Source organism: Balaenoptera acutorostrata, chromosome 3, assembly GCF_949987535.1.
Source record: "Balaenoptera acutorostrata chromosome 3, mBalAcu1.1, whole genome shotgun sequence".
Classification (NCBI taxonomy): Eukaryota; Metazoa; Chordata; class Mammalia; order Artiodactyla; family Balaenopteridae; genus Balaenoptera; species Balaenoptera acutorostrata.
The window spans coordinates 63,559,604-63,575,778 of record NC_080066.1 but is presented as its reverse complement, the minus strand read 5'-3'; the positions used below and the strand labels follow the sequence as shown (position 1 = coordinate 63,575,778).

At 52.1% G+C, this 16,175-nt stretch overlaps 1 protein-coding gene across 1 annotated transcript in view; it reads left to right on the top strand.

The window, feature by feature from the left end:
* The window catches only part of CCDC33 (coiled-coil domain containing 33), a 116,457-nt gene that overhangs the window by 49,935 nt on the left and 50,347 nt on the right, over positions 1–16,175 (top strand). The window contains 4 exon segments of the mRNA XM_057542674.1: positions 5,109–5,236; positions 5,872–5,946; positions 5,949–5,999; positions 6,967–7,043. Of these exon segments, the coding sequence (XP_057398657.1) occupies positions 5,109–5,236; positions 5,872–5,946; positions 5,949–5,999; positions 6,967–7,043 (331 nt within the window).

The following is a 16,175-nucleotide window of genomic DNA, read 5'->3' as shown; positions in this document are numbered from 1 at the left end:
CCTTCGGAGCCCCAGCCTTCATTTAAAGGCAAAGACATTTGAAGAAGGCTTAGACACGAACAAGAGTGATGGTGATGAGGAGGGGTGGGACAAAGGGGGACTCGGGGGACTCAGGCTTCAAACCCAAACCAATCCTCAGCCTGATTTCCCCAGAGTCATCTCACACGTGGTCCTGCATTTGCCCAGAAAATTATGAACCAATCAGCAGGCAGTCCCGAGGGGCAGGAAGCGCTGGCTGCTTTAATGAGTGAGCCCCTCCCTACCCCGGGGCGTCTCTGGCTGCCTTTGCTGCCTAACTAGTCTGGGTGAGGGAGGTGTCCCCAGTGCCTCCTGCATGTGTGGGACTCGAGGCCAGGGGTCCAGTGATGGCAGGATGCTTGCTGAAAGTCACCCGGCCCCATGGCAGTTGGGCCAGGTTGAGAACTCACTGGCAGCCGGCAGAGGTGCCCAGGTGCAGCAGTGAGAGGACAGGGGCAGGCTTCTGTGGCACAGGTGGGGAGATGGGGGGAGTGGGCAGAGCCCTACCTGGAAGGGACACCAGTCAGCAGCTCACACAGACCCCTGCCCTGTCCCCTCTCCAAGCATCAGTCCCCTCATCTCAGCTGAGCGGGTGGCGGTTGGACTAGGTTATTTCTAGGACCTGTCTCTCTGACATCTTGGGATGCTGTGATGTCCCACCAGTTGCCCACCATGACAAAACACTCTGGGCAGGGATTTGAGGGCCTAGCAGACCTGGGTTTGACCCGTCTTCTGTGACTTACTGGCTGTGTGACCTTTGGCAAGCTTCTTAATTTCTCCAATTCCTGATTCCTACCTTATTAGGCTATTAGGAGAACTTACGGGGATAACCTGTGCAAAACGTCCAAGTCCAAGGTGGAAGCTAAACGGATTCAGGCACTTTCAGAGCTGCCCCTCCCCTAGTGCCAATGCCCCTTCTGAGGTCAGCCTCACCATTGCTCTTGTTACATTTGGCTACAAGTAATATAAACCCCAACTCACATGGACTATAAGGATATTTACTGTGGCACATTGGGAGGGGTCCCCAAGAAGATGCTGCCAGAATTGGTTGATGCCTGGGCTCAGCAGCATCCACAAGGACTCAGGATCTTTCCAACACCCCTGGATTGCCATCTTCAGCTGGCTAAGAGCTCAGGGGGCAAAATGTTCCTGGCACCCCCCCAGCAGACATGACCAAGACCAGAGGAAGAGAGAGCCTCCCCTTCCCACAAGTGTTTTTTGTTTGTTTGTTTGTTTTTAATAAATATATTTATTTATTTATTTTTGGCTGCGTTGGGTCTTTGTTGCTGCATGAGAGCTTTCTCTAGTTGCGGCGAGCGGGGGCTACTCTTCGTTGCGGTGTGCGGGCTTCTCATTACCGTGGCTTCTTGCTGCAGAGCATGAGCTCTAGGCGCGCAGGCCTCAGTAGTTGTGGCATGCGGGCTCAGTAGTTGTGGCGCACGGGCTTAGTTGCTCCGCGGCATGTGGGATCTTCCCGGACCAGGGCTCAAACCCGTGTCTCCTGCATTGGCAGGATCATTCTTAACCCCTGCGCCACCAGTGAAGTCCCACAGATGGTTGTTACGAGGAGCTGGACACCTCCCCTCCAGCTGCCCTTCAGCAGACTCCCTCCTCTCATCTTTTTCACCAGAATTTGATCACATGCACTTGTTGACCTGGCCCAGCCTGTGGGACCCAACATAGGGTGGGACTTGGGAGTCACTCCTGCCCTGCACCCTGTACTCTTGAGGAGGGGCCATTGCCCAACAGGTGGCTCCTGTTGGCCTGGCCTCCTACAGAGCTGATAGAGCTCCTGGCTGATGAAACACAAGCAGTGGTGAAAAAAGCTGTCTGTGCCCACTCTCATCTCCTTGCTCAGCCCCCATAGCAGTCTGTACCCAAGCTCTCATGGGCTCCTGTCCATCCCATAGACCTTGCTGGCATCTTCTCTTGCCCGGACCATTGCAGCAGCCTCCACTAGGAGACTCCCATCCCATCCATCCTGTGACAAGTGGCCAGGGTGACCCCCTGCCCTGGATTAGGTCCTACCCCTGGACTCCTTGTCCCTACCATGGACAGGACAAAGCCCTCACTGTCAGCCAGATACACAAGGACTTGTCCCCTCCAGCCTCCTGGCTCACTGCCCCAGTTCACCCAGGCGTTCCCTAGCTCCACTGGATGACTGGCTCTTCACACCCATGCTGTCCTCCATCACACCCATGCTGTCCTCCGTCACCTCCCAGTCATTGCCTCTGCTGTGCTCTGAGCCTGGAATGCCCTTCCACCTTCTTACCTACTGCACGATCCCTAAGGTCCTCCCCTCCCCAGGTTGGAAGTCATAGCTTTCCCCTCAGACATTCAGCTTCCACATCCCATAACTTGCTTAGGCCTCTGCACGGGTCATAGGGATGTGTGTGTGTGTGTGTGTGTGTGTGTGTGTGTGTGTGTGTGTCCTATTCTCTTGCAAGACAATGAGCTCCAGAGAGGAGCAGGGTCTGGCTGTAGCTCTCCCATATGCCCTGCTGAACCCCAGAGGCCACTAGAATGGAGAAGCTGCCAATCAGCATTTGCTGAGTTCAATTGAATTGAACTTGCACTTTCATACCAAAACATCCACTGTCTCCTTCCACCCTCAAAACAGCCTTTCAAAGCATGGAGCATAAGATGTTTTCTCACCGGAAAATGACAAAACCAGGTCCCAGAGAGGGGAAAGGACTTGCTGAAGGTCACACAGCAAGGTTGAGGCAAACCTGGGCCCAGAGCCTAGGTGTCCTAGCCACCCAGCATCAGCTGCCCCAGCAGCTACTCCTCCCAGGGTGGCCACCACTACATCTGGGCAGAGCAGGCAGCAGCAGGTGTGGGTGTAGGTGTGGGTGGGACCTGGGGAAATGGGAGGAGAGACCATAGGCCCATGTAATGAAGGCTCTGTCCCCAGAGAAGGCAGGTCTGCCTCAGTGGCTGGGGGTTAATGGCTTTGCTAAAGATCTCAGCTGAAGGTTAATCACATTCCTTATTGCACAGCCTGCCAGGGTCTTTCCCATAAGCATCTGTGGGGAATGGCTTCCCCGCTCGCGGGGCTCCCCGTCCCACACATGCCACCAGCACCTTCGCCAGGTCCCTAGCATCAGACTCTGAAGGTGGTTTAACCTTGATTCCCTGCCCCACCCCATACACACATGAGAGAGACTGACCTTCCCTCCCCAATTCTAGGTCTCAAGGGCTCTTTCCTCAGGGACTTATCTGGGAAACCATTCAGAAAAGGAGCTGTCCTTCCTGGGCAGGCAGACACTGTTTCTTGCTTTGTAGACTCCATTTAGACACATTAATAGGCCCTAGAGAGGACAGCCAGTGTCCATTAAACACCCCTCTTCCTGGGTGGGAGCAAGGGATGGGGCGGAGGAGGCTGTCACAGGTCCTCCTTGAGTGCCCTAGTGTCTGGCAGATGGTCCAGGCTGTGCGGATACCCCCTTGGGGACTCAGGAGAATGGGGTGGCTCTGGGAAGAGCTTGGTTTGGGGATAAATCCTGAAAGGCCATTCCCAGGCACCACAGAACCCAGAGAAGCTTCTCTGGCCTGGCCTGGTAGCCAAATGGCTGTCCTTGAACTGCCACCAGAGCCTGCTCTCAAGAACACTCCATCACCCAAGTCACTATCCCTGTACTCAGGGCCCCCTAGCCCCAGAGTGACTGCAGCTCATCTCCCCAGGGGCAGGGGCAGACACAGCGGGGCCACAGGCTGGGCCTGGGAGAACAAGAGCAGACACATTAGTGTGACAGGCATCAGGGCCCTGCCACGGCGGGGGGAGTGGACCCACACTGATATTTCGCCATCCTGCATCAATAACTCCTGGAGCTGGCGGTGCATTTGTGCTGACCTTTTCGAGTGATGACTGATTCCCGCAGGGGAGCGGGAGGTGGGAGCGGCTGCCACAGTTGCTGACAGCCCCTGGCCGGGGGCAGAGGCAAGGCAGCCACTTGGAGAGTCTGTGCCAATGACCCCCCAGCCCCTCCCTGTGTTGGGACCATGCAGGGCTGCCTGCTGGGTGTCACAGGCTGATGCCCCCAAGTCCCATTCCTCACTCACTACCTTCTGGCCTTTGCAGATGCCAGACCTCCTTCCCCTGGAGTCCTTCCTCATTCTAGGTGTCCACACATGCCAGGCTTGATGCCGCCTCCACATTTTTGCTTAGGCTGTTTTCCCACCCAGAATAACATCCTCCCTCCCTTCAGTCTGCCAGATCTTCCCTCAGAGGCTTCCTCTGGTCCTGTTTCCTCCAAGATGTCTTTTCTGATCACCCACGGAGTGTCTCAGATGGTCCCTTGTTTAGGCGCTATAGCTATGTTGTCTTATTTTGTTGTTTAAATATTACCCACATGTGTGCTCCAGCTGCTGGCTTAGCATGCCATCAAGTCCCCCAGATCCCCTATTGAAGACCGGCCGTGGTTCCTGCGAGGAAGAGAAGGGCTGGTGACAAGGGCAGAGGTCTCGTCTAATTTGGCATCTATGACACCACCAGCCATGGGTGGGAACACTGGTGCAACTCTTTAGGAAAACAGTTTACCCAGGATGAATCAAGTACCTTAAAATATGCATGTCCTTTAACTCAGCAATTCTATTTTGGGTACTTGTACTAAGGAAATAATTTGAGATACAGAGCTATGGATCAAAGAACATTCAATGCAGTGTTATTGAACAAATGGGAAGGGAGAAACCAGGACACTTGGACATGACAGAATATCCTGCAGCTACTAAAGCTGGGTAATTAGTGTTACTGAGGACTCTGGATATGCTTAGGTTTTAATGGTAAATGAAAAAGGCAGGATGTTAGGTTGACAGTTATATACAAAATAGGCATAGGGAAAAAACTAGAAAGAAACACACAATCTTATGAACAGTTGTCTTTAGCGTAAGAATTTAGGTGGGTTTTTTTCTTTCATCTTTCTACCTTTCTTTTTTTTCCAAAGTTTCTTCATTAAGTGTGTATTTATTGCTTTTATAATCGGGACAAACATCTGGGACATATATAGACATGCACACAACCAAATATCTGGACATCCTTTGATTTGGGAGAAGCTGTGGCCTCACCACCTTCTCCCATCTTCTCCTGTCAGCTGTCCAAGCCTGGGGGACCCAGAGCTGCCCCTGTGGAATCAGTCCTTCCTCTTCCAAGGCCGAGCTGGAGCCGCCAGCTTCCCAGAGGACACAGCCCTGGTGCCGGAGTACTACTCCTCGTCTTCAAGTAAGTGACCCCCGTTGCCATGTCAGGGCCGCCACATACCAGGACATGTGTATGAAAGAGTGTTCAGACCATCCTGCCTCTGCATCCTGTGGGGGTGGGTGAGGGGTCCCGAAGCAGCCTTCCCATGTGTGCAGACAGGTTGGGGAGCCCCTGGCTGGCTTCCTTGTCCCAATGACAACACTGGGATATGGGCCAGGACACATGGGCCCTATTCCCATACTAGACCCTCGTATTATTACACCACCACCCTGTCCACAGTGCCTATCAGGGAGGGGAGGAGCCCTCAGACCTCACAGGGGGAGCTTTGTGGGGAGACAGGATTCAGAGACCGGCTGATCCACAGTCTTAGTTCTACAGCGTAAGAGTGAAGCCCCCAAAGGACAGAGACAAGGGAGAGCCGTATAAATACCCAGAGACATGGAATATGTTTAAAGTTGGTCTTGAACTCAGGAAGCCCTGAAGGGCAGAGGAGGAAGAGGAGATTTTTGCAGGGAAAGGCCAGGTGGGCAGTGAGGGATGGGAGAATTAGATGTCAGGTACCAAAGGATGGGCCCCGTTGGGACCTCAGGCACTGGGATCCAAGAAGCTTGGGCTGGGGGCTTTGATGGGAACCCCAGCCCGTCCTACCTCCACAGTGAAAGGCAGTGAACCATGGACCCTCAACAAGCCCCTGGGTATCTCCGTGTTGCCGCTGAAGAGCCATTTGCACCGCATATGCTGACAGGGAAGGGCCTGAATGGGCTGCGTGTGGAGAAGCTCCCCATCACCGGGAGTACCCACCACCGTCCCCTAGACAGGGTCCACAGCAGATCCACCTGGTCCCACCCCTCCCCAGCCTGCTCCACCTTGCCCCCGCCAACAGAGGCGAATCTGGCTTCTCCAGCAGCTTCCATCAGAGCCCGCACCAGGGAATCTGACCGCTGTCAGGTGTGAGGAGTACCCCCAACACCAAAACTCAGTCTTACCCCCGGGCTTGTGATGAAATTGCCCCCAGACAACTTGGGAGAAGCACAGGGAGGCCCTAGGGGATAGCAGCAAGAGTTCAGACTTTTAACCAGCCAGACCTGGGTTCAAATCATGACTTGCCCTAGTCCTCACTGTAGAACCTGGGGCAAGTTACTTAACCTCTCTGAACCTTAGAATGCCCATCTCTAAAATAGGAACAACATGCCGTACATTATTTCTCTGCATAGTGAGAGAGTCTAGAGCCAGACGGTCTGGTTCTACTACTTACCAGCTTACATGACCATGGAAAAATTACTCGGTCTCAGTGACTTAGTTTCCCTGTGTGTAAAATGGGTTCATAGTAATAGTACTTTTCTCATATGGTTGCTATGAGGTTTTTTTGGAGGAAATACCTGTAAAGCACTTAGAACAGAATACGTTCTCAATAAGAATCAATGTGTTATTATGATCATTGTCTATTTCTATGCCACCTTTTCCCCTAAAGTACTCTGGCCATCCTGACATAATAGACCTCAACAAATTGGAGCTTCCCCACTCTGCCAGGAGGCAAGTCTGAAGGAGCCAGTCAGGTCTCCTGTGGAGTTGGGGAGGGTAGTACGGAAGCAGTGAGGGTGAGCGGAGGTGGGAGACCAGCTACCGCCTCCCTCCCACTCTCTGGGCACAGCGGCCAGTAGGTACTTCCCCGGGGAATCTGAAACAATGGACAAAGCAGAGGCAAAAGCTGCCTGCCCTGGCCAGTGTGGCCGACTATTCCCTTCTCCTCCTCCAGGACACCAAGCTGAAAACCATAAACGGTGAGGTCCCCATGGTGGATCTCTCGTTCCAGCTGCTTTCCTCTGAGGTAAGACTGTGGGTCAGGGGAAGCTCAGGGCCGGGGCAGCCATGCGTCAGCTCTTGTAGCCTCTCCGTGGGTTCCAACCTCCTTTTCAGTCGCTGGCCTTATTCAGGGGCTGGGGCCAGGGGCTTTTAGAAGAACGGGGCTGCTGTTTTGGATGGAAATGTCTGAAGGTGATTCAAGGCTTGAAAAAACTGAGATTAGGAAGAGAGAGTTGAGAACAGAGGGCCACTCAGACCGGGGAGTCAGCCTCTAACTCAGCCCAAGCCAAGCCTGGCTTACTGGGATCAAGATTCTACAAGCGTGAACTGGATATTAGCTTCTGTTGCTGTGTAACAAACTACCACAGACTTAGTGGCTTAAAACAGCACCCACTTATGAGCTCACACTTCTGTAGGTAGGCAATCCAATACAGCAAGGCTGAAATCAAGATACTGGCAGGGTTCTCTTCCTATCTGGAGGCTCTGGGGAAGAGTGTGCTTCCAGGCTCCCTTATGTTGTCATCAGAATCCAGTTCCCTGCAGTTGTAAGGCTGAGGTCCGTTTCCTTGCTGGCTGTCAGCCGGGGGCCTCTCTCAGCTCCTGAAGGCCGCCTACATTCCTTCTCACAATGCCTCGTCCATCTTTAAGCCAGCAGGCATATCAACTCCCCCTCACACTGCAAAGCTCTCTGACTTTCTCCTCTGTCAGCAGCCAGAGAAAACACTCTGCTTTTAAAGGGGCTCATGTGATTAGGTCAGGCTCACTCTGATAATGTCCCCATCTTAAGGTCAACTGTGTCATGTAACATAATCACAGGAGTGAAAGCTCATCATATTCACAGGTTTCAGGGATTAGGGTATGGAATCTTGTAGGCTCATTTTTGGAATCCTGCCCACCACAGCTGGGTTGCCCCAAGTTGAAAGTCCCCAGGGACTGAGCCCTGCCTGATGGATGGGATCACTTCCTCTATCAGCTATACCTGGGCTCTGAAGTCCAGCTTGGACTCGGGTCATTTGGCTCCAGTGCACCTGACAGGCTGGAATTTTCCTACTTTCCTCTCTGTGGTGCTGAGAGAGGCATGAAGCTGGGATGTGGGCAGTTGAGGACCATGACCCCCTGGAAATGCTTGCAGGGGCTGATGTCTGGATCAGCCCACTCCTGCTAGCTTCCCATGCCAGGAAAAATAGCCACCAGCTCTGGGGTAATACTTGGCCCTGTGACCTTACCTGTGAAGAACGCAGGGAGTTCCTTGTTGGAGGGTCTGAGAGGTCTATCTGGGAAGGTACCCACCCAAAGCTCTCTCCCCACAAGGCCTCTCGTGAGTGCTTGAAACCTCCCATTAACACTCCCCGCTGGGGAATGTTCCACATTGCCCTGTAGAGACTCCTCTAATTCTTGGTGAGAGAGAGTTTGTTAGATACAACCTGACATCCACACCACCACCATCACCACCAAACCAGGTACAGGACGGAGAAGTTACTGAGAGGGGAGGGGACACAGAGGCAACAAAAGACCCCAGGAAAGGAGAAGCAGGGATCCCAGATGTCCCAGATTGGAGCTCAAGCCTCCATGGCTCTTCTCAGGGTCTAGAGTCTGTCAGTGGCCACTGCCAGCCCCTTCCTCACCTCCCCCTGCCTCCTACCCCTTTGCTGGGGCACGTGTGTCCTGAGAACCGAAAGAAGCGTCAAGTGCCGCTGGTCAGGGCACTGGGGGACCCAGGCAGGCAACAGGCAGGTGGGCAGGACACTTCCCCAGTTGCCCAGGGGCTGGGCACAAAGGTCTCAGTGATGAATTATTCACTGGAGCTGGGCTAAGTGCAGAATTAATCCCTTTCCTTCCAGCTGGTGGCTTCACTAAATTATCCCTCCAAGTCATGCGGGAAAATGCTGCCGAATTCATTTAGCTGCTGAGTGTTTTGATCTGGGCCTTGTGATTTTAGCTTCCCCTTCCCCCAGCCCCCTCCCCCTGGAGGCGGGTAAAAAAACCTTTCAGTAGTGGATTTCCGAGAAGAAAAGAAAAGAAAGGGGCTCAAGATTGGGTGTGTACCAGGAAAATAGTACTGGAGGAAATTCAAATTCTGCAGCCAAGAATTCACACACACAGCTCTACACATACAGAGTCTCACACAATCACATTTGAATACCCACACAGAGACAATCACATTTGAATACCCACACAGAGACAATCACAAATGCAAAGACATGCAACACAAATATACACATCCCTCTGCAAGAGTGCACACATTTAGTGCATATATACATGCTCCCACACCCGAGCAAACTGACACACAGACGTTTTCACACCCGCATTGGCACACACAGAAGAGAAGTCTTTTTGTGGTTAAACTGTTTCTTGGTGAAACGATCTGAGAATTGGCCAATAACTGACTCACTTTGATTCTAGAAGCTTGAAGTCCAATTTGGGGGCCTTAATATGAAAAGCTAAGATGGACTTGGCATAATCTTACAGCCATGGTACCCGGTCATTCATTCTTTTATCCCACATATATTTGATGAGGACTAGAGTTTTGGCTGCCCTTCTGGACTGCAATGAGGAGAGGGAGGGGCCGGCAGCCGTGGAGCCCGTCTGCTTGCATTTACCCTCCTCAGGCGTGGACATGGCTCTCTGCTCGTGTCTCATCCCTTTTGTCATCCTTCTCCCTATGTGGAGGTGGGAGGGTGTTGATGAACAGATCAGATGGCACTGCATCTACAGTGTCCCCAGCTCCATTCCTCACCATCACCTTCTCTGTAACACCACCACCGTTCTCCACGCAACGGCAAATCTTTGCTGAGCACCTGGCTGTGGAGCAGATACTGTCCTGGGTTTAGGAATCTTACATTGAAAAAGATGAGAAAAAGGTCCTGTCTTCATAAAACTTGCATTCTTAGAGAGCAGGGAGTGTGGACCAGATAAGAGATATCAGATATTTCAGATATCTGAAATCAATTCATGAGCAGATATCAGCTCATGATATGAGGCCTGATGAAACTCAAACGAGGTTACACGATAGGGAATGTGCTCAGACAGGCTCTTTGGATTTGATGTGCTCTCTGAGTAAGGTTACCAGCCAAGCCGCTGTTACAGAGAAGACCCGGTTCCTTCCATCTTATTGTTTCACCTAAGGTGTTGGCCACCAATTCATGGTGAGAGGCACCCAGCTTTCATCTCTGCATTCCAGCCCATGGGAAGGAAGCGCCAGACCTAGGACCAGAACTATCGATTCTTCCACTGTTTAAATCAAACACTGCTCAAAGCCCCAAGAGCCACTGCCTGAAGCCTGGAGATCTTAGAGCCCTGTGGATACTCCATCTGCAGCGGGGTTTGTGATAATGGGCCTCTCCGGACCCCTTGTCCACCTGGCGAACAGCTGCATCTTAGGGGCAACTCTTGCTCATAGACAGCTGTACTACAGAGAAGAAATGCTTCAGAACAAATGAATATGCCTGTCCTATTTGGGTACCTCCCACTTGAGGACACAGCCTCTTTCCTGGGAGCCTTCATGTCCTGGAGGTTTGGGCACAGTCCATCCTGGTTAACTGACATTTTGGTGAACAGTTTCCCCACACCCACTGCTTCCATATCACCTGTTCTCAGAGCTCCAGGAACAAGAACATTGTGGAATTTCCAAATAGGCAGAGACCACAGAGGTGTCTCTCCACAGCCCACTCTGGACAGAAATCTCCTTGATGCCATGCACCACGGGTGGTCATCCCAGCCTCTCCTCTTGCTCTGCCATGTCAGGGGGCAGTTCACTACCTCTAGAAGCAGCCCATCCCATGGTTCAGTGCCTACAGCTGATAGAAATGCTTACCCCACATTGAGCCCACCCTACCTCCCGGGGCTCTCCCTCTGCCCCAAGCTCCTGACTCTGCCCTCTGGGGCTGCAGTGCAACCCCTGCAAGCCTCCTTCCAGCACGCTGGCAGGCAGACTAGCAGTCACAGTCAATGGCAAGAAGGAGTGGTTTCCTGGTTTGGGATATTGTGCTTGAAGCTGGTTCTGCTGGTGATGGGTTAAGCTTCTTCCCTCTGATGGAACTTCTCTATGGACACCTGCTGCTCAGAGTGTTCTGCCTTAAGCTAGGGTTGTGTGTGTAGATGAGTACATACATGTATAACTACATATAGCTACAAAAAGCTAGAAAAACACAGACATCTGTGTATACACAGAAAACTTCCCTTTATTCCGTGTTCAGTGGGAGTTCACCTTGGAGGTCCATTAGCCTCTGAAAACCCACGAGCCTATGACTACTTCATATATACAAACACGAATAAACCCTTAGTCTCTTCCATTCACCCTCTGATCTTGGCCTCTTCTCTTTGAAGAGTGTGATCTTGTCCCCCAGGAGTCTATGATTCTCCGGGCTAAGCAGTCTGCCTCTTCTAATGAACTGGTTTCAAGATCCCACAGCATCCTGGGTGCCCTCCAGCTTGCAGACAACCTCTTTGAAGTGAGACAACTGACCAGGTTTCCTAGGCTGACTATGTGGATTATAGCCCGGTGTGCACACAGTAGGTGCTCATTGTGTCGACTCCTGCCTCCTTGCCTGGAAATGTGCCTCCCCATGAGGTGGGACAAGTCCATGCTGTCATCTGGGTGTTCAGCAACAGGTGCCCTCTTGGGGCTGGGATTTGGGATCCAGGGTCTTGCCCAGGCAGGGTGCCAGGGCACCAGGCAGAGGCAGAGCCTCTCAGATGAGCAGCCCCCTCTCCTTAGCCCACAGACTTGAGAGATGCTGGAGGATTCAAAACCCACTGCTTCCTTGGATTTGGCACAGAGAGGGTGCCTTTAAGGAGAGGATGAGGTGGGCCCTGCTATCCCCCACTGAGGGACGGGGCGGCTCCCACAGTCCCATCTGACCCTCCCCTCCCTGTTCTCCTCAAGGGAGAGGGGGTGCGGGCAGGTCTTTGATGCCATGTGAAAGGCTGCCGGGTGTTTTTATTCAAACCACTCTCTCTGGAGACCAGCCCGGAGTGGGGACAAGTGACTGTTTAGCAAATGTGGAGTGGAGGGCAGGGCACAGGCAGAAACGCGCTGACTTCTGGTGAATTCTCATGGATTTTTGGAAAGCCACGCATGTCAGCCCTGGGCTGGTCTTCAGAGAAGCCCCAACACAAGCCATCCTCCATTTCCTCACCAAGCGCAGCCGCCCAGAAGGCCCAGTGTCCAGGGTGGCCCAGTAGTCTCCTCAGCTGCTTCCATCCGCTGGGAGCTTCTGTTCCACCCCCAAGACTCCAGCTCTGAAAACACTACCGTAAGGATAATGATGAATCCAGAGAAAAATACCCTTTCCCCTCTTTCAACCTCACAACATCCCTGCCTGTCTTCCCTGCCCTACGCGCAGGCCCCCAACCTCACCCTGCGCCCCCTGCCTCCCTGTCCTCCCACTTTCCCAGGCCACATGGCAGGAGACAGAGGAAAAGACCTATCCCTCCCCAGCTCACAGGTACCCTTTTCCCCACCTGCCCAGACTCTAGGCCCAATTCAGAGATCAACCCATACGACCCAAGGAAGCTGGGGACAGATGAGTGAGAGGGGAGAGCCCGTGCCTTTCCGGGGCCAGCCTGGCCCTTGGCTCACAGATGCTCAGCGTTGGGTCAGGGCTCACCATCCCACCATAAGAGGCTCCTGACTGCTTTTCACAATGCCTGAACCCCTCCCAGCAGTGCTCCATGCTCCCACAACCATTTCTTGGTTATGATGCAACTCCCCCCATGCTCCCCACTTCAGGGAGGGCATTTGACACTCCCTCCAACACACAGGGTTTTACAGGCTCTGCTTGCTCACTTCTTGTGACAGGGACCTCATTTCCTCTCAGGAAGCCCTCTCCAGCTTCTATCAGCTCCATGGTAGACCTCTTCCTCCTATCTCTCTCCAGTTGCCTCCCCAAATCCTGCCTTTTCCTTCCTGAGACTGGCTCCAGAGAAGTTAGCGCCCATGCCCAGGTCGGCCCTGTTGCTGTTTGCAAACTAGTTGTGTCATCTGCAGCCTGACCAACTCTCCCTCTGGCTGCTCTTTGTCACACTGGGTTTCCGCTTCTCATCCTCCTGGTTGTCTCATCTTGACAACACTCCTCTTAAAGTGTCCCCCCAAACTGTGGAGCTGGATCAGTATTGGTGGGTAGAATAGGACTATCATCCTTTTTCTGCAAACACATTCTCCCCTTTGGTGCAGCCAAAGTCTATCATTCGCTTTATTCCTAACCAAGGTTGTGGGGTCCATTTAGAGCCTGGGAGTCCTGTCTGGTATGTGAGCCGCTGTCAGGTGGCACACCTTCACCTTGAACCTCTGCTGCTCTATTTTGAACTCACCTTCTTTGTCTCAGCATATTGTCTGGGCTTGAGATCACTCTGGACCCTGATTTCATCATGCGTCACACATTCACAGCCCCACCTCCACCCCTACCCCAAGCTCCGGGTCACCTGTGCATGTAGTTAGGACACTTTGCTGCAATGTGCACTAAAAAGCGTGCATCCTTAGATCTGGGTTTGAATTCTGGATCTTCCACATGATTGTAGCCACCATGAGTTTTACTTTTCTATCCATAGAAAGGGGTTGTGATCCCTACCAGCCAGAAATGCAGTGAAAATTGAATAAGGGAGCGTGTGTAAGTGCCCAGCAAAGGGTCTTGCAGACACTCAGTAAAGGGAGCGCTTACTATTGTTCACCCAAGTTGCTGACAAACATGCTGAACTCATCAGGGATGACGACAGGGGGAGGGGAATGACAGAGCCCTGCTAATCCATCACTCGGCACCTGCCCCTCATGATAGCTGTTCCACCAGATTCACATCCATAAGGACATCAGGAGGCCTTGTCAAGTGCTGAAGATGAACGTCACCAGCACATTTGGTCTCACAGCAATTTTTCAGAGAATGAAGAAATGGAGAAGAGACAGACAATCATCTCTCTAGAGGCCAGAGCCCTGAGCTGGGGGCTACAGAGGAGATAGAGAAAATGAAGACCTGCTTCTTGGCCTGTGAGCTCCCAGGCCAGGGTGGGCAGGAATGGACCCAGAGCCACACTGCAGGCTCATCCGGAATGCCTCATCAACCACCCTGTGTTGCCTTGACAATGTGAGCCTGTGACTCCCAGCCATAGATGGAGTGGATTGAGTCAGGATGCAGGGATGACTAAGGAACTGGACATTTGGGCCTTCCCCTGGCCTGCTCTGCTCTCCGCATGAACCAAATGCATAGCTGATGGATTGAAGAAGGGGGAGGAGAGGAAGTAAGAAAGGGCAGAAGCTTCCAGACCAGACTTCTCAGAAATTGGGGGCCGCTCTTGGGTTTTTTCCCCATCTCAAAGCCAGACTACCACAGCCTTAGACCTCTTTTTAGCCAAACCATGTGTACCCTTGGTCCAGCCAAGGTCATTCAGGCATGAATTCATCAACCATTTGTTAGATCCTTAACCTGTGCCAAGCAGTAAAGCATCCCAAAAGATCATCACTATTCATCTTGCTAAGGGTTCTAGTTGAGGTAGTTGCATTGTCAGGGGAAGAGTCATAGAGAAGCATGGTTTGCACTCTGCCTCAAAGAGTGGCTTGGAAATAGGCAAGGCAAAGGTGCTTCTGGCAGAGGGAACCACGAGTGCAAAGCCATGGAAACACGACAGTGTCTGGAGTACATGGGACATGAGGAAGCTGTTGTGGGCGGTGAGACTGGAGGGTTAGACGGGGCCTAGATTCTGGAGGGCCTGAACGCCAGGATACAGGGTATAGACTTCATCATAGAGTAATAGGAAGCTAAGGAAGATCTTTGAGCAGCAGTAGGATGTGATCTGACCTATATGTTGGAAGGGTCTCTCTAGATATGAATAGGGGGAACCCAAGGGAAAAGATTAACTGCAGAAAGACCAGGTTCCAGGCTAACAAGAGTGAGCCCACAGCCCATCCACTGAGCCATAAGCAGTGCTCTATTTAATACTAAAATCCCTGCCAGAGTGGTTGAGAATCTGCCTGCCAACGCAGGGGACACGGGTTCAATCCCCTGGTCCAGGATGATCCCACGTGCCGCGGAGCAAGTAAGCTTCTGTGCCACAACTACTGAGCCTGTGCTCTAGAGCCTGCGAGCCACAGCTACTGAAGCCCACGCACGTAGAGCTCGTGCTTCGCAACAAGAGAAGCCACCGCAATGAGAAGCCCGTGCACCGCACCGAAGAGCAGCTCCCACTCCCGCAACTAGAGAAAGCCCTCGTGCAGCAACGAAGACCCAGCACAGCCATAAATAAATAAATAAATAGATAGATAGATAAATAGATAGATAAATAAAAGAATGGTACCTACGTCCAAAAATAAATAAATAAATAAATAAATAAATAAATAGGTAGATAAATAAAATGGTACCTACATCCATAAATAAATAAATAAATAAATAAATAAAAGAATGGTACTTACATCCAAAAATAAATAAATAAATAAATAAAATCCCTGCCAGAATTTTAAAAAAAAGTCTTTCTCATTGGCTCCCCTCCTCTGGTGCCACAACTTGTTTTTAGATTAACCCTCTGACACCATTTTCAGGAGAATGAATCATGGCCCCAATGAGGATTAACACTTGGGTCCTTCTTGGCTGGCAGACAGACTCAGAGCTTCAAACCCCACTGCAGCTGCAAGACCACATGGCTTGTCATAAATGAGGCCTACGATATGCAGGGGAGGCAGCAAGCCCCCTTGGAGGGACCCGTTGAAACTCCTTCAGCTGAAGAGATAAGAACCTACAACTGCAGCCACAGGAAATGACAAAGCAGCGACTGATGGGGGATCCGCTGCACAGGGCTTATTATGGCACTTGCCAGCGGGCGAGACACCCTTATCAGGGAGAAAATTGCATCAGGCCTCCTGAATTACTAGCGATTGGAAGCAGATTTCTTGGGACGCACTTTGTTAGATACCTAATGAGCAGGATACAGGCAGGCAGAGCCCAAAGCCAGCGGGGTGGGGGACAAATGTCTTTGTTAAACAGAATTTGTCAGTTTCCGCTCCAGGCTCCCTGGGGAGGGTTCAGGGCCAGCTAATTGAATTAAGAGCCTGTGCGCTCCAGCAAGAAGGCTCAGGGCGGGGCGAGAGGCAGGCAGGCCGCAAGACGGGCACTTTCAGCACCGAGGACAGCAGCTGCAGCTCGGCTAGTCTGTAATTGCCAGGGCAGGCTGGAAC